Consider the following 19,046-nt stretch of genomic DNA (forward strand, 5'->3'; position numbering starts at 1 on the left):
TATGATTAATAAGTAAAGCATTCGCTCACAGTTGTAAACGATCTGAAAACCAGTTTTTCTTCTTCTTTTAAAGAGTAGTAAAAGTCTATTTCAAGACATCATTACAAGTTCAGTCATGTTGAATTGTCTCACCTCACAGGCACATTTTTCCCCAGACTAAATTGAGAAGGAAACGAAAATCCTTAACACTCTTGCTTTGGTCTAAAAGAGAGAGTACAAGTGGCACTCTCTCTTTTAGACCAAAGCAAAGTTAGCTGGCTGGTTTCCACTGGGTGTTTTATGAGTAGCTTAAACATTAGCATTAGTAAAATGGCTGTCAGCCAATGACAAACCAGGCCAGAACTGCCAAAAAGCAGCTCAGTCCCTGTCACACCGGATGAACAGCAATGGGAATGCCATCGATTCTCGGCGACAATACAGAGCTCCATTGTTTAGACTCTCTGCCATGTTGCTACATGACGGGTTAGTCACAATGTGTGACTGCCAACCCGCATCATGTCTTCTAATCAGAGGAGAACTAACTCAGCAGGGTGAGAAACAGGAAAGGAATGAGACAAAACAAAAGTGAAAAACAAAAAACGTTGGAGGATGACGGAGATGCACTGACTGCTCTTACTCTTCAGCCTGTATGGAGTCGGCTGGAGCCACGTAGTTACTGGGGATGTAACCTTTCTGTCCGGTGTTAATGGAGCGAGCCTCCCACCAGTCGCCTTCCCTGAAGAGAGAAGTTAGAAGTTAGAAATCAGAAACTCGCAGAAGCATGATTGAATAATACACCTACTCTAAAAAAGAAGACTGCCGGTATGAAAGTTTACAAAGACAGAAAAAGGAGCAAGGTCGTATTACTCGTCATTCAACCACCTCTGGAATCTCAGTCGTCACATATTGAGAGGTGTTTAAAAGCCACGTCGAGCAGTGGAGGAAGAAATATTCAGACTCTTTCAAGTAAAAAAAATATCACAATGTTAAAACATTATCACGAGTAAACGTCCTGCATTCAAAATCATAAGTACTTGAAAATGACCCTTGATTGACATATTATTATCTATCAAATGAATAGATTGTTGGATTTTTTTTTCCATCTCTTTCGGTTATATGCAGGGGTGAAAGTAGGTCGGTACGGTCCGTAACTCCGTACCACTAAAAGATTCAGTGCTGGCTACGCAGTAGCGGGAAGAGAAACCCGTCACTCACGATCACATTTACAACAAGAAAACACTTCTTAGGTCAACATACAGTTAGTTACCTCAGCCAAGGAGGTTCTGTTTTCAGTTTGGTTTGTTTGTTCAAGCATTAAGGTCTTTTAACATTGTGAGATAGGGCATTTGTGCTGCATTCCTGGGATGTCGTAATAATCGGAAATATGAGTTCCCGACTGATAAAATTCCTGTGAATGCCCCCCGGTCGGAACAACTCAAAACTTGAGTGCTCTAATTCAAACTTTTAGAAACACTAGGCCAACAGAAGAATCTAAACCATATAGAAGACTATAGAAAAAAGAAAATATTGCATTTATAGGAACCACACGTGGCCACAGTTCTTGGTATGTTTAACGGCAGAAGCTTAAATTCAGAGAGGAGGAACTGCGGTGTAGGAAAAATCGGTCCTCCTCCCACCTCTTCTCTGAAAGCAGATGGCATTTTCATCACTGCAAACGCAACGTGTTCGTGGACGGCGATTGAAGACGTGTGTGATGAATGAGGAGAACGAAATTTGTGGAGCTCTTCCTATTTTCACACCTGTTCACACCTGGGAGAAAGATGCTGCTGCTGCTGCAGTAGGTCGTAAGGAATGAGTAGAGACCAAGTTCCCTTTTCATTATAATCTATATTTATTTCCTTTATAATTGTTCCAGAAATAAAGGACATACTATACTTATTGTATTGTATATTAAAGATAAAGTTTTCCCAAATAACGATTAGAAAATGAGCAATGGTGTAGAAAAATCAACTGATTCCATAATAATGTAATTAATTTAACCTTCGGGCATATTTTCAGTGCACTGTTGGTGTCCTTGAATTCAAATTCTATAAATGTTGGTAAAAGATTCATCTATTTTGTTATGTGCATTGCTTGTATTTTACTGACTGTAAAACCCTAAACTAGAGGAATGATCTATGGTGGGAGAAAAGCGATGGGGACTAAACAGATGGCCCATTAGTGGAACCCATTAACCCAGACAGATTTCTGCCTTAATATCAGACCTGAATACAATGAGGGATTAAACACACACACAAACACACACACACACGCAGCAGGGTTTGTAAGCGTAAAAAGCAAATGTACTCACGTGTTGTTGATAATCTGGAAGCGATCCCCTTTTTTGAATGACAGATCATCCGTCGTCCTCGCTTCGTAGTCGTACAGCGCCACGAAAAATGTGACACCACCTGAAAGCGAGAGAAACGGAGCGTTAAGAGATGTGCACATATACGATAGTTAGTTAATCCCACAGAGCCTCAAAAAGCTGCCTGATTCCTTTGATCAAGCCTCTTCTTTGATCTCCAAATGAAAACAGCACCAACCACATTTGACTTTCAGAAAAAGAAAACATTTTCAAAACGTACCTTAAAAGGGAGATTTGTCAAGTATTCAATACTCTTATCAACATGAGAGTGGGCAAATATGCTGCTTTATGCAAATGTATGTATATATTTACTATCGGAAATCAATTAACAACACAAAACAATGACAAAACCCTCACAGTTGCTGCATTTAGCAAAAAGAAGTATGCTCAAATCATAACATGGCAAACTCCAGCGGTCAGTGTGTCAGTGTGCTGACTTGACTATGACTTGCCCCAAACTGCATGTGATTATCATAAAGTGGGCATGTCTGTAAAGGGGAGACTCGTGGGTACCCATAGAACCCATTTTCATTCACATATCTTGAGGTCAGAGGTCAAGGGACCCCTTTTAAAATGGCCATGACAGTTTTTCCTCGCCAAAATTTAGTGCAAGTTTGGAGCGTTATTTAACCTCCTCTGCGACAAGCTAGTATGACATGGTTGGTACCAATGGATCCCTTAGGTTTTCTAGTCTCATATGGCACCAGTATCTTTACTCTAGCTTTAAAACTGATCCCAGTACAACTTCCGAAAGATTGATTGCGTTAAAGAAATTAGTGCCGTTAAAACAATTTTGCGTTATTATTGCGTCAACGTTGACAGCTGTAATAAGAATACACCCAGTTCCCTTAACTTTGATTCAATTTAAGAACCCACGAGAGAAAAACAGGATATTCCTTTCACAAACTCTGCAGCATCACTTCCAAGTCAGTGAATCAAACTGATGTCACTTTATCTCTTTTATGTAATGAAAAGAGTTGATTTGTTTGTGGTCTGAAGAGACAGAGAGCAGAGAGACAACAGGACTCTGATATGTTTATCTTGAGGAGGAAATTGAACGGGCAGGATTAGATCTGCAGCAGCCCATCAAGCCAGATTATCCTCCTGGAGAGAGCGAGACAGGGACTGAGGGACTGAGGGATGAGTGTGTGTGTGTGTGTGTGTGTGTGTGTGTGTTTTGGGAGGAAGCATCATTCTTTGTTGTGTACGTTTTCTGCATAATTTACCCATCCGATCTGTGATGTGTTAACCACCTGAGACATTTCATTACCAACAAATAATCAAAGAGTCCTTCGAAGCAAACTATAATTGCAAATAAGAACTTGTGCACGACTAAATCCATTGCATTCAGTGCATGTAATTGTTTTCTTTGGCGCCGGAGACGCCATGCCCACTGCGTTGCTTCCCATATTACAGACCTATTTTGGGGTTTCTCTTTGGCCTTGATGTTTCGGCTGACTCATTTCAAATGTCTACTTTGCATAACATCTGCTGCTCATAACGCCCTGCGCATAACAAATGTTCAGCAGAGTTTATTCTCGAGTTGTACACTGATTTACACGTAATGACAACAGAATGAAAAGTTAGGAAATGGCAGAGGAAAAATGTTTTTAGGATTGCAAATTAGTTGAGCACATTTTTACCCTTCATTTTGTGTTCAATTAAAAACAGCTGTTTCTTCTCTCAAGGGGCTCGGGATGTGAAAGTTAGATGAATTTTTTGTGAATAATTAAGGACGTTTCATTCATGTTGAGAAACCTTCAAAGCATTTTTTTTCTCAGTTATGCAGATTCCCTTGTGTCTCCCTCTGAAGCCTTGAATCCTCTCCACAAACTGACCTGTGATGATGCCGGGGAAGGGACTGCTCACAGCCACTGAGGTGAAGGAGGTGGAGGCCCCGCCAAATGGCGTCATGATAGATGACGCCCCACCGAAGGGCGTGAGGGAGGCGGCGTGACTGTTGTAGCTGTTGTTGTGCGTCTTCATAGCTGGCGAGTGACCCATCAGGGTGGGGTCGGGCCCGTAGTGGCCCAGGTGGTTGTTGAGCGGCGTGGCGTTGGAGTTGTCGGGTCGGTACTTCAGCGCCGGGCCCTTGTCCTCTTTACTCCTGACGCAACCCATCGTCAAGCCTGCAGGGAGGAGAAGGAAGATCTGAATAACTGGAGTTTGATCTTCCAATTACAGTTTGAGTTTGGCTGCTTTTACATTGATTATACCATTTGAAGTGTCTACTGTCGCACGTCTCAGATTGAACTTGAACACAAGTTCTGGCTTACAGATTGTGATGAACTAGTACAAAACCCAACTGTAAATAAATCCTCAGATACAAAACCTCACTGGAAGTGATTAGATACACACATAAGATATGAACTATAACCTAGGAATGCAGTATTGCTCCAATAGGAGCTTTGTAAAATTTGAATTAATTCAATAAAGAAAGGCGTGCAAATCAAGCAAGACACAAATTCAGACAGTAAAAACTGCCAGAAATACACAATAAATATGTGTGAATTTAGGTATAATCTGAATATAAAATGCAAAAGACGCCAGTTGTAAAAGTGGCTAAAGCTAGCGACAGAGATTATTGAAACCTGTATCTAGACATCCCCAACTATGTCCACCAACATACTCAGATTTCTTTAGTCCTGATCAATGACTATAGCACACTGAACAACAGGTAGCAGAGGAGGGACCAAGTCAATATTTTGCAAGTCACAAGTAAATCTTAAGTCTTTGCACTCAAGTCCCGAGTCCTAAACTTTGAGTTCTCAGTTGTAAAGAAGTCATAATGCGCTCTTGCACCAAATGCAATGCCATTTTAGTAGTAGTAACTGGTGCTCAGTAACGTAACGTTAGTTATTCATGGTTCTCTCCTGCAACTCCAGCTGTCGGATTGGTTCAAACAAAGTGGATCTGGGGAATTAAGGGTAAGATAATCAAATTCAAGTCCCAATAATATTCATCAAAAACAAAGAGTCCATTGTACTGATCAGCAAACAAACACACCACCTTTTCAGCAAAAAAACACCAAAAGATAGAAATTCAGTTTGTTCAGTCCAGTTTTCCCCCTACGAGTAAATCCTCTTTCCAAACAAATCAATGAAGGATCTTTCAAAAAGTAAATAAACCCAAAAACTCCGACGCTGTCGGAGTTACCTCCGGTACCGGGCAGCTGATCGTCTTCACGCACATACTTTATAAATAACATACTTTTTAATCTTTGGGCTTGGGGTAAGGTTTCAACTATCTTCAAGTCAAAAGTTTCAAGTCCAAGTGAAGTCAAAAGTCATTGGCTCTAAAGTCCAAATTTGTGACTCGAGTCTGACTCAAGTCCAAGTCATGTGACTCGAGTCCACACCTCTGACAAGCAGACTGTTATTAGAGTTGCATCACTAGGTAGCCTACAAAATCCTGTAAGAATACAAATTATATCTTGTTTCTTTGTGTTCCTGAACCAGCACAGAGATAGATATCCAATAAAAAAAAAGGATTGCTTTGCTAATTTATGCAGCAATTTGGTATAAAAAGGGCAAAAAAAATAGACTAAGTTAACCGGAGATGGTGGATACGAGCTATAAGGACCCTTAAAGAGCAGGAGGTGAATGAACGTAATCATAACATACACATACACCACATAAACTATTTCACTGTTTGTTTGCTGTTTTGTTAAAATCATTATTTAAAGTGCTATGTTATGTTGACAGTGCTGATTGCATTTGTAAATATTTAACATGTTTCAAATGTGTCAACTCATGTTTAACAACCGTCAGAAATCAACCAATCGACACCATATATGTATAATTTTTAATCTCCAGACGGTCGACACCAACTGGCCCTGACTGGAACAGACCCAGTCCAGCTTCACTATACTGTAATTGTCCCAAAAAAATCATCAACCATCAACGTTTGAAAATTACCAGATATCCAGAACTCAAGACGGTGTTTTGGTGTATAAGTTAGGCGTGAGCTCATGCGTCGTCATTGAGCTTCTGTCATAAATGGAGAGAAATAATTATGATATTGTACACGCTAGAGCCTGGGGCTTTTTTGGGTGGTCTTGGCTTATATTAACTCTCCCATCCAGAAAATAAAGAGTGCATGCCAACAAATGACCTCACATGACTTCACAAGTCCCAACAAAAGCCAGTGAAGCTAGAAACCAGATCCTTTTACAGCCTACAGCCATTTCAACTCCCCCCTGTCATCACACTATCACTGACACACATTTGTGAGGGCAAAAAGCCCTTCGGTGTTAAGAGTCACTGCTCTCTCCTCCTGAGCTTACTGATATACGAGACCCTGTATGTGTGAGTGTTTGCTGTACATCGAGGAGTAAATGACTTCACATTAACAGAAAAATAAGAAAAAATACTTCTCTTTAAATTGTAAAGATTAAGTTCATGACATGTATTGATTATGAGAAGGAGTAAGTTATTGGGATGTGTATAAGTGTGTCTGCCTGTTGTCATGAGTTGACAGCATCATCTACAGAGCCTGCTCTTTTTATTCATGTTTCCGTCACCTTTGGCCTCTTTGTCAAGTGGTTCTGTGCAGGTGTGTGTGTGTGTCTTTCCAACAACACAATAAAACAAGCTGCCGCTGCATGACAGATGGGCACTCCAGTCCAAAACTGATCCACTGTCAATGACTCACATCCTGGCATTTGTAAAATAATACGACATAGTTTCAAATGCCCGTCAGTAACAGGTCACATAGCGGTATCTGTAACAGTAGCAAAGGTGTGTGCTGCTGTGTCATTCATAGATGGGAGGGCAACAAAGCCAAGACAGGAAACAAAAGGCAGGACAAGCAGAATACAGAGGACAGCTTTGGCCCAGAGTGGCGATGCTTAAAAAGGCTTCAAACCATCTACTAATGCAGGTAAATGTGTAAAAAACTGTCCATATTTCTGTGAATTCTCAACACATATGCATATTTCTATTGCGTTTTGCGATTTTGTCATCTGGATTCTGTCTGAGAAGCTAACGTTAGCTCAAGCAGTTAATGTCAGGAACAAGTCAGATGGGACAGGTTAAATCCAAAGACTTAATATAAGAAGTGGACGTCATTCTTGTGACATCACCCATTGGTTCGTGGACTGCCGTTTTGAAGCCTCGAGTTCGGCATTTTGGCCGTCGCCATCTTGTTTTTTTTGCAACCAGAAGTGACACGAGAGGCTGGAGCTAAGTACGACCGAACGCTGAATAAGACATTTTTAGGTGACCAAAATGTTACAATTAACTTTCATGAACTGAAAACACACTGAGAAAGGGTTAAAGTTGTTGGCGTGGTAGCGACCTGTCAATCAAAAGGCAGCCACGCCCTAAAGCATACAATGCTTTATGGTCTATTTGACTCTAAATGGGACCATAATTTACTAAATGAACATCATGCTGTATTGAAGAAGACTTGAAACTAGCAATTAAGACCATAAACTCATGTTTACAATGTTTACTGAGGGTAATAAATCAAGTGAGAAGTAGGGTCATTGTCATATATACTTCTATACAATCAGACTTCTTTTTTGCAACCAGAGGAGTCGCCCCCTGCTGGCTACTAGAAAGAATGACAGTTTAAGTCACTTCTGCATTAGCTTCACTTTTCAGACCCGGAGGTTGCCCACTGGTTTTTGAGAGCTTTTTTAGTGTACTTTATGCTCAATGCGGAGCTATTTTGTCATAACTCTCCAGAGTGTTTTTCTGCGATTTTGTCATCTGGACTCCGATTTCTTCCTGATATTAGCGGCTTGAGCTAATGTTAGCTTCTCAGACTGGCAAAAAAGGTGAGATGTGCGATACAGGCCACTCACTCCCTCTCTGAATAGTAAAGGTTGTATTGATTTGGCAGTTCTTTGTTCTATCAAACTGGAACTAAGACCAAATCCCCTGGTGAAGAAAACAATTCATTGAATCTCTACTGAGACCTTGGCTTGTAAAGGGCAGCGCTACAACTAAACCTAATGAGGGTCAACAATCAATGTATGGATATACTTATTTGAGATGGATGGTGTATTGACTTCCTCCCATGAACAAACGTTATTGATCGAAAGCCAATGCTGAGGCAGCGGAAATAGACAGCAGTATGAACGACAGGGTGAGAAGGATGGATGGAGATGAATTATCATAAAGGAAACTGGGAAATTTAAAGAGCAGAACTCGAGCAAGACTGATATGCACAGAACATTCAACGTTAAAAAAGCAAATGAACAATCGACTCAGTTCAATAGCTGACGTGTTTAGTCTTTGTGTAGTTGTTCACTGGTAGTATTTTTGTAATTTACTCTACAGACAGCAACATATTGCATGTTAAGCTGCCACACTGTGTCTACATCTCAGATTCAAAATATAAGAGAAGTGGATGAAGATGAATTTATATTATTTCGAACAAATACAAGTACGATCAGTTATTCAGTCCAGCTCATGTACATTGGCCAGCGAATTAATTCACTTAGACAAATTATGGCCTTTTCAGAAACCAGACACTTCACAGGATTGTTACCACAGACAGAATAACAGCTGGTGAGGACAGCATGTGAGCCGTGTGAGCATGGCAGCACTACTTGTCCTGGCAATTTGTTAAAAGTTGGTTAATATGCAATGGAGCTTCAAACATGTCTGCTCTTTTCAGCAGTCAAAGTGTTTTTCCGCCTTACAAAATTGCATTATAGTTGGTGCAAAATGACGACAATATAGTTCGAACTCAGTTGTCTGGCTTCTCTATTGCTTCGCTGCCGAAATATGTGAGGTTTAGCTGAGATTTTGTAGGTGTTCATTCTTGTTTTAGTACAAGAAATTTATTTAAAAAAAAAGGCAAGAAAGCATGCCAGGAAAGAACCTGAATGGGAAGCAGACAACAGTGAAGACACTTTTTTTCTTCAATGACAAGGTAGTTTAACAACTTTTCTAAATTTTGGACAACAAAATGCACAATCTCAATGCAATACTCTCTCAAGTAGAACTGTGAAGATAAGTCGACATCAATTAGTCGACTGCTAGAAAATCAATCAGCAGCAAATGCCAAACATTCCTTAGTTCAAGCTGCTCAGTTGTGGGGATTTGATGCTGTCCTATGTGATAATAAACTCAATATTTTGAAGGTTCTGATATGTAGAAAAATATGTCACTTACAGCTTAAGGAAATTGTAATGGGCCTTTTTCACTAGTACTGACATTCCACATTAGAGCTGCAATGATTAATTGATTAGTTGTCAACTATTAAATTAATCACCTACTATTTTGATAATCGGTTTGAGTATTTTTTTAATACAAAAAAAGTCAAAATTCTCTGATTCCAGCTTCTTAAATGTGAATATTTTCTGTTTTCTTTACTTTTCTATGACGGTCTTTGAGTTGTGGACAAAACAAGACATTTGAGGATGTCGTCTTGGGTTTTGGGAAACACTGATCGACATTTTTCACCATTTTGTGACATTTTATAGACGAAACAACTGATCGATTAATCGACAAAAATAATCAACAATGAAAAAAATCATTAGTTGCAGCCTTATGACATTTTACAGACCCAACGATTAGTCGAGAAGATACTTGTCTGATAAATCGATAATGAAAATAATTGTTAGTTGCAGCCTAGGTCAAGTGCTTTGAACCTCCTGGTGCTAAAGGTATTGTGCAATATCTCTAAGTAGGCCAAACTAAACCAACGCCAGAGTAGAAGCCACTGACATCAGAGAGGGAGACAACATAAACACGACCGCCACCTTTGACCTCATCCGGTCGCACATGTCAACCGCTACATGTTTCCAAATGTCCGAATCCCTTTGTGCCTGACCCTGAAGTTAATGCTACAGCAAACGGATGTCTGATCTGAAAGAAAACAAGGTGTAAGAGTGTCAGTGTAGTTTAAAGAGGGTATCGATGCTTCAAATCCTCTGCTGTGTCCTGGGAACAAATACTCCAGGCCGGGGCTAATCCTGATGAAACCAGACTGCTGGGGATCGTGATGACGTTAAGTACACTGATTCTGTCTAGCAGCAGAGTGAGCGTCACGTTAATACTATCTGCTTTCAAAATGAAGCCAACTATCCGGATCAACAACTAGAATGATGAGGATCAAAGCACTTCCTGTGTGGACGAGCAGAAGCTTTTAAAACCTTTCATCAGCTATCAGTAGTTTCACTATCTGTTTAGGGGACTATTTTGATTAATGTTCCCAAATGCTGTCATCTAATTATAGGCTGATAAATATATTAAAAACTCCCCTTTCCTAAATGATTGGCAACCTTTCCTATTTACAGCATTATGCACCCGGAGGACTCGCTCCTTAAAATGGCCATTAATAGATCGCAAGCCTGAGCGAGTCCACAGCGTTGGTGCATGATCTGGCTTGTCAAACTAGTTCAACGCCCATACTAAAGACATACCAGACATGGCCTACAGCGAAATCCAGAATTGATCTAGGGATATCATTTATGAGTCATTAAAAACTCAAAAAGGACGCCACTAACAGAAAGCAATGAGAAGATATTGTTTTTAATGATGAGTCACTTTTCTTGCTGCTACAAAGACTAAACAGCTCATTCTTTAAGGGCAACTAGGGAGCAAAATAAGGAATTTAATAATGACTAACATTTTGATGCTGCCCCAATCCCAAAATATGTGTCCATACCCGATTCCAAAATCATTAAATTAGCGAGGTCATCTTTTTAAAGGAACAGTGTGTCACATTTCGGGGGATCTGTTAGCAGAAATGGAATATAATATTCAGAACTATGTTTTCCTTAGTGAATAATCACCTGAAACTAAGAATTGTTGTGTTTGTTTGAGTTGGTTGCAATCTGCAACCACACCACTAGACGCCACCAAATCCTACACACTGTACCCTTAAACTAAGTTCCTTCTAAAGTGTTTCCCCTAGGTTGACTGCTTTGACCTGGCAGAGGGGCAAGGGGTGTGCGCTAACTTTGGCTTTGATTTGTCTCTCTTCGTTGACTACCATACATATTCTTTCCCAAATAAGGTCCCATGGGGTCCACCGGAAGGGGAGGGACTTTACCTCTCTTCAGGGGAAACACTGATAGTAGTCCTTGAAAAAAAACAACACATAATATATAACAAATGCAGCCGACTACCCAGCCTTTGAACCACCCATGGAGAATGGCGCCCTGAGAAGAATAGAAAAGGCCACCTCTCCAGAGAAAGGCTTTCCATTTATTCTTTTGTCATCTCATCTACCTTTTGTTATGGGCAAAGAGAAAGTACCTTGTGGTGCTCCCCCCACGGAGCTCAGCACACTCACAATCCCCTGAACTATACAATCCCATACACATGCTAACACTGAGCAGCACACATGCTAATCAGGGCACAGACACACCGTCCTTACTGCGGTGGAACCAAAAGGTCCAACAATCAATCAAAGGGCTTCAATTAAATATTCAAAACAACCAGAAGCCTCTACAGACAGGAACAGATGTAGAAACACAGCTCTTACGAATGTATTGAATTGTATTGTTGGCGCAAATTTAATAAAATGTAACTTTATGCAAAACCACTTTACAGAACGTCCCCCAGTCCTGGTCTATCCTTTATTGAGCATTTAATTCAGATTTAAATGTCCTCAAATGACATGTTTGACTCCTGGGAAAGAAAAAAAACGTCCATGAAAAAGTGAGAAATAAGAGTGAGAATATTTGCAGTGAAGAGAAAGATCATTCTTGTGTGACAAATTTACCAAAACTAATCGACCTCACAGCAGATCAATTTACAGGCAGATTATTGTATCCTCACTCAGATGGTTTTCCTGAATGAGTCTGTTTTACACACAATGCAATTAGCTGGTAGAAATGTGTCATTCTTTTGGTGGCTACAAGGGAAGAGTGAATACCGCCTCGAGCTCATACAGACAATTGTAAATTGCTTTTATAGGAAATAGTTTAAATTTGCATATTTACAAAAACAAAATTGTATGAGCTCGGATGCATTGGATGACTTCAAGTGCACATTTACTTTACCACATGAGACACACTATATTTGGACATTTTAAACAGGCTGCATTGACACGAAATGGAAGGAACGTCATGCACATACTCCCACATATTAGTGAATAACTTTACTTCCAGGCATACTGTACCAGAGCACACAAAAGACAGTGGTATGTGTTCAAACAAATGCTGGAGCCAGAACCCATCCAAGGACGTTAGACATGTGAGGCTGTGTGCCAGACTGCCAGTGATGCCGTGTCAGATTAAGAAGACACAGGCTGATGCTTCCCACAGGGCCCAATACAACAATGGTGGAGACCTGCAGGGGGGGAAGCTGTAGCTGTAGCTGTAGCTGGCATGCAGGCCACATTCAGGGGGAAAAAATCCCAGCAATACACATAACCAGGGCCAAGTATACTCCGTCAGAACTGCTTGTTGGATGGTCCAGTATCTTCAGACACCCACATCTGAGTACGACCATTTCTGTAACTTTCCAAACCGACATTCACATCCACTTCACGCAGTAATTGGCTGAGAGGTGAGACAGGAGCCAGGGTTTGAACTTCCCTCTCAAGCACTCTTATGTTTTACACAACTCATTGCTCAACAATAAAGATGTCTGCTTGCCAGGGGCAAATAAAATACCACATCGGGCTAGTAAATCTGGTAATACACTTGCCCGGTAAAAAATAATTAAGCACATCGTTTTTTCCAGAGCTGATGATGGAAGTAGCTAAGGAGTGAGCCATCTTGCTTCCTTCTCATGTCTGTTGAGAGTTGCACATTCACAGTAGTGATCTGGCGCTCGTGAGAAAATGGCGGTGGGTACAGACAAAGTTTAATGAGCTGAAGCACAAGCAAGCATTTCAATTATCCTGGAAATATGAATTTAGTTGGGTGGCTAGTTAAGCTCTAGACACACCAGCCCGACATCAGAGAACTAGCGGCGATGAAGGCCGCCTGTTGCATCGCCTCATGTTGCCTTTGTTTTGGCCGACAAGTTGCACTCGAACACACCGCAAAGACTACAGCCGACGGCCAGTTACCACGTACGTTCTGCGCTGAACAGCCAATCAGAGTGACTTCTCTCACCGACGGGCGCCACCGCTGATTCAACATGCTGAATCAGCCGAAAAACCTCCAACACGGGCAGACTAGAGCCGACAGTGCGGGACACACCGGAAAAACTAAGGTCGACGGACGCTTAGCGACGCCCCCAAACTGCCCGATGGACGACCGTCGCCTTGGAGTGTCAGGACCTTAAGGGCCAACTCACATGTGTACTCGAGTCAAGTTTATTTGTATAACCCAGTTGTCAGTTACATTCTCAAAGAGATTTACAGGCCTGCATTGCACGAAGAAGTTACACACCTCTTCAAAGAAAAATGCAGCAAATAATTGATTAAACCCTGGCGTTCCAAGAGGAACAATGGGTGCAAAACAGAAAAAGGTGACACAGTCAGTGAAAAGATTGGAAAATGTTTTAGAAAAGCGTGGTAGTGGCGTCAAATATGTGTAAATGAAAAGAATATCCCACATTATACACTGTCTGGTGAGCCAATTTTTTACTCCATTAGAGTCCCTCTATATTTAGCTTTATTCCAGCGCATCTGCTCTGAAAAAAACGCTTGAGTGTAGTTCTGGTAACAAGGTGTGTATTATGGGATATCTTTGACTACCATGTAGTTTGTGTGTAATGCATTCATGAAGCATATCGAGATTACTCAGCTCTCTGTAACCATTCGGACTAATCAGATAAGATGCAACTCTGGATTGTTCTGGGAGAGGCCTTACGACCTTTGAGCCACTGCCTTGTGTAACCTTTGCAGTCACTTGGGAAAAAAAACTGACTGACTCGTAAAAGGTGTATATTCAGTAACTACAGTTCACGACTGAGGTTTTCTTTTATGTCCAGTTAGACTTTAGCACATAGAGATGGGTAAGGAAACTGAGCTGAACATGGAGGGAAGGTTTTCATTACTTAATCTCTGATCAGACAGTTCTTGTTTTAAATAAAAATGTTTCCAGTTTCTGTTTTTTATGTAGGCAAAGTTCTTCTATGGTTGCATAGCTGCACTGACCTCTTTGGGCTGAAAGGTTTTAACGTGAATTCAGACCGAAACCATTGTTGGGGACGTGTTGTTGAGGCATGAAATATGATCCAGAAAGTCCAGTTGGAATAATAGATTAATGCGTTTAAAGACTGGTCAGACTCCAAAACACTGCACAGTGCAGCCGTTTGTAATACTCACAGGACTTTACAACTCTGGAAAGATGCCATAGTAGCAACTATGTTATCTTACGTTGCGTTGCCAGGTTCAACTTTTCCTGATGACCCTGAAGAGAGGGAGTGCCAATGCAATGCCGTCCGGCTCTACCTCAGCTGAAGCGCAATGAGACGTCATCTAGCAAGGAGCTCGACACCTGTTCACCTCACAATCTTTCTGATACAATAAGTAACATCATGATATCTTTCCAGAATTGTAAATCTCACTGTGCCTTTGTTTTGAATGCAATCTGTTACTCCAACTGGACTACTTGCAATTGTATTCATCGTCTCAATGGTACCTGAAGCAAAACGCCGCTAACCTGACCCGCCAGATGGTTTGTTACACGGAACCATCTGTGAAGCCGTCATTGGAAACTGTTTGGAAAAGGGCAGGCACTTTCAAAAAATACTTGACAGGTGATTGGATGAACCATCTGTCTGTCAAACTCTAGCCAGTCGGCAGAAGAGCGAAAACATCTTTTCCATCGAGAAAAGCCTTCAGTGCCGTTCTTTGCTCTTCTTTCAATGAAGAAACACTATTCAGTTCTGACATAACTGAAGCTATTGCAGCTACGCTAACCTCTTCATGAGAATAAACAGTCGCCTCTCCGTGTCACGTCACAGCTCCTCAAAGGACGCTGATTGGTCCATGCCCTGGCTTGGGGTTAGGACACAAACACATTACTTGAAGCCTGACAAGATGGGTGTTCGCGTGATCTTGTGACATCGCGAGAATCCAGCTGTCGTGCAAGGTAAACACGCCCCCACTAAAGTCTTGCATTTTTTAAAAAGCAGGGCTATTTTCAGTCTCAACACCCGCCAAGGCTGTTGAACCTCTGACCACATTCAACATCACAGCTGGGGTTCGGTCAGGTGTGGTCTGATGTACTGTGACCACACCCAGCTGTGATGTAGCGTGGTACTACTAGTGCCATGCTACATCACAGCTGCACAGGGCAAGGAGAAGGCATGCTGTCCTGACTAGTTGGCAGGAAGGGACATAGTTTCAGACATTCAGAGTAAGGTATTTAAGTACCATTTTGTTATCAGTATTGAAACTCTGTATCAGCAGTTGTATCAAAGCTTTTCAAATCATAGTATTTGACCCTATTGTTATTTTCATGCAAAATATTTTACTGATTAATCCTTTAGGCTGTAAAATGTAAGAAATTGGTGAACAATGTATCATAACCTCCCAGTGCAATAGGTAACATCTTCAAAGGTTTTTGTTTTGTCCGACAAACAAAACCAAAAGTCTTCAAATTACAACAATATGAGCCGCAGAAAAGCAGCAAATCCTCACATTCGAGAGGCTGAAACCAGTGAATGTCAGCATTATTTTGTTGTATTGTTTGTTTGTTGTAGTTGGGGAGTTTGGCGTGGAGGATTTATATCCTGTACCAGAACATTTTTAATAAAGTTTGGTTTGACAAATTACTTAAATGATTCATCCATCACTACAATGTTGTTTTCCATTGATCATGTCAGCTCTACAAAAAAAGGCCATCATTGTACAATTAAGCATAGAGTTGTTCCGATACCAGTATCGGAAATGTGTCCGATGCTGCCCAAAATTTGGGATAGAGTATCGGCGAGTACGCCAGTCTGTGCACCGATCCGATACCATAGTTTATTAACCCCCCAAAAAATCAACTTGTTTAACCGGATTATTTTACATTTTACAATTTTTTATATTATTAATTTATGTTCTTTGTAACTGACTAACTGAAAAATAAAAGAAAATTCTATTGCATTCATTCTCTGTATGTATTTGTTCATGTTTTACAAAGACTTTAGCCTGAGCCAGGACATACAACATAGATAGTAATCACATCACATCCATACATGGTCAGTAGTAAACAGCTGTTAAATAATAACAAATATATATATATTTTTTATTATGCTGGTATCGGATCATTACCCGATATCATCCGATACCGCAAGTTCAGGTATTGGGAAGCAAAAAATGGTATCAGAACATCTCTAATTAAGCATCCATGTTAGTGTTTTTTTACATGCCTTTGGGCAAGCAGCAGCGTGTGAGGTCCACAAGCTAAACTCATGCTATGAAAGATAAATCCAGTGCACAAAGCCTGAAAGCTACATTGACAGACTTGCTCCGTAAACACTGGCCACAATCAGAGAGATGAGGAGGTACCAGGGGCAGCGAACCGCTACTGAAGCGTAACTCAGTAATTGCCCTGGCACACTCTCAGAGGCTCAGCTCGGTCTTATCTCCAGGGCAGCCTGCCATCTCTGCCAATCACAGTGAGTGGAGGGGGCCGGTGGGGGGGCGGGGGGGGGGAGGAGAGAGGAGAGAGGAACTTCCTTCCGAATCCATTCATGCCATTGAGGCCACCTGCTGTGCCTGTCAATGGCTAGAGTGACGGTGGGAGAGAGAGAAAGGGCCATCTTCAAGCTATAAAACAGAAGAGCTCTTCTTGTTCTCTGCTGGCCGCATCGAAAATCTGAGGATTCTCTCTTTTTGTCGTCACAAAAACAAACATTTGTTCAGTTTGCAGAACATCAGAGTGTGTGTGTGTGTGTGGCGTTTTGACCTTTGCGCTGTGGCACAAAAGATTGGAAGCTTTTTAATCGGCACACTGTATAATGATACTGTAGAGTCTCATTGGTGCCATGAGGACACTCCAGGAGTATGTGAGGATCCTTAATGTCTCCAGTTAAACTCAAGTCCCTGAAGCCCCGGCCAGCACCACCTGTTAGCGCTCCTCACTCCTCTGCCAACAGACCCTCTCCTTTTCCAGCTGTGAGTGTGTGTGTGTGTGTGTGTGTGTGTGTGTGTGTGTGTGAGAGAGAGGGAGACACGACTGTCCAGCCAACTGGGTCTGTACTAACAGAGGGATTACCATGGAGGAGGATTACTGTGGCACCACAGTATATAAGCACCCACAACATGGACAGCACATGCACAATCAGGGTTAGTAACTATATGAACACACACACACACACATTGCAACAGCATTCCTGCACTTTATATCTGGTTAAACACATTTTTTTTTTTGGGTGGAGTGTGATAATCTGGGAAGTACAATTTAAGCACCCCACCACAATAAAAGCATGCAAGAACAAGACTTGGAAACTATACTGTGGCAATGTGTTGTTGGCCTGTAACAGCTGAGGAGGCCTGCAGCAGCAGCTGATTGTGTGGAGAGAGATAGAGATTGGGTGAGGCAGAAAGAAAGAAAGAAAGAAAGAAAGAAAGGAGCAACTTTATGTGAAAGAAACTCAATACACATATTTCAACTATACAAGTTACAGAAAGGTGATTTGTTTATTGTGTTTATTTAATGGCTAAAAAGGTGCAAATACAGCATTGTTCCAGGAGCCTTTTCCTCATTGTTTGCTTCTCTAGCAACTAATCCTGAAACTCCAAGGCCTGGCTCAGGTTTCACAATGAAACAGACTTTATAACAATGTAACACACTTGGAGAAACTCTCCTGATCTCTTTTTCCCAACTTTCTCCAGAGTGTCACAGCTCCACCAGGCCTCTGCTCACTTCCAACACCAACATGAGACTTTTTTTAACGAGCATTTCTTACCTTATAAAAAGCGACCTTAGCAGTGTTTTGCTTCGGCTACATGCGTCCCGTGAGCTTTTCTTTTTCCTCGTCGACAATCCCAAAGAAGTGGAAGCAGCCGACAGGAGCAGCGCGTCTAACGTGGACTCTCTCTTCAGTCTTCCGTCTGTCCCATACCGATTAACTACTAAGTCCTCCGCTGGGATCCTTTATATTCCTTTAAAACCATGAACCACCGCCGGCTGACAAAGCCTGCTTAATATGGCGGAGTGAGAGCCGAGCAAAACAGTTAAAACATCCACAAATCACCGCCTGCTGATGGGTCAGAGCTGCCCTGAAAGACGCACAACAATAGACCGACTAGAGCCGAGGAGCCGACGAGGCCAGAGGAGGAATAATGCTGCGTTCAGGGACTGAGATTAGACTCGGACATCCGGGGTTCACAGTTTCAATTGACCCTAAAACACTGATAATCATGCATATAGATACTTAACATACATCCTGTTTACAGTCAGCTTATCCATTTGAAATACTGCCATCCACACATTTATATTTACATTACTTATTTTATATTTATGTATGTAACTTGCACTATTTGCAATATATCCTTGTTGCAATATACACCTCAAGTATAACTACCTTTGTTTACATTTTATTTATTACATCTACCCTACCTATTTTACAAGTGCAATTACCTCTGTTTACATTACATCTATTTTTATATTTTATACCTCTAGTGTAACACTTCTGTTTATATTTTTTTGTTACATCTACTTTACCGGTTTTATTTGCTTTATAACTGTGTGTGTTTTTACCTGTTATATGTTTTATCTGCCTCGTTTAGTCTTGTCAAGTATTTGTTTTAAAGCACTGACCAGAAGTGGCAACTGTGAATCTTGTTGTATTTAATACGATGACAATAAAGCTTTCTATTCTATTCCATTTTATATTAG

At 41.2% G+C, this 19,046-nt stretch overlaps 1 protein-coding gene across 3 annotated transcripts in view; it reads right to left on the bottom strand.

The window, feature by feature from the left end:
* The window catches only part of yes1 (YES proto-oncogene 1, Src family tyrosine kinase), a 47,177-nt gene extending 28,701 nt beyond the window's left edge, over positions 1 to 18,476 (bottom strand). For 2 of the 3 annotated variants that reach the window (XM_037788522.1, XM_037788520.1), the window contains exons 1-4: positions 18,115 to 18,476; positions 4,186 to 4,476; positions 2,291 to 2,390; positions 617 to 715 (exon numbers count right to left, since the gene is read on the bottom strand). In XM_037788522.1, the coding sequence (XP_037644450.1) occupies positions 617 to 715; positions 2,291 to 2,390; positions 4,186 to 4,468 (482 nt within the window). In that variant the 5' untranslated portion in view covers positions 4,469 to 4,476; positions 18,115 to 18,476. Of the gene's footprint in view, positions 1 to 616; positions 716 to 2,290; positions 2,391 to 4,185; positions 4,477 to 17,659; positions 17,711 to 18,114 lie in introns of all 3 variants that reach the window. The other variant, XM_037788521.1, reaches the window with a different exon arrangement.
* Between the last annotated feature and the right edge of the window lie 570 nt (positions 18,477 to 19,046).

The sequence above is a fragment of the Sebastes umbrosus genome, chromosome 12 (assembly GCF_015220745.1).
Source record: "Sebastes umbrosus isolate fSebUmb1 chromosome 12, fSebUmb1.pri, whole genome shotgun sequence".
NCBI classification, from domain to species: Eukaryota; Metazoa; Chordata; class Actinopteri; order Perciformes; family Sebastidae; genus Sebastes; species Sebastes umbrosus.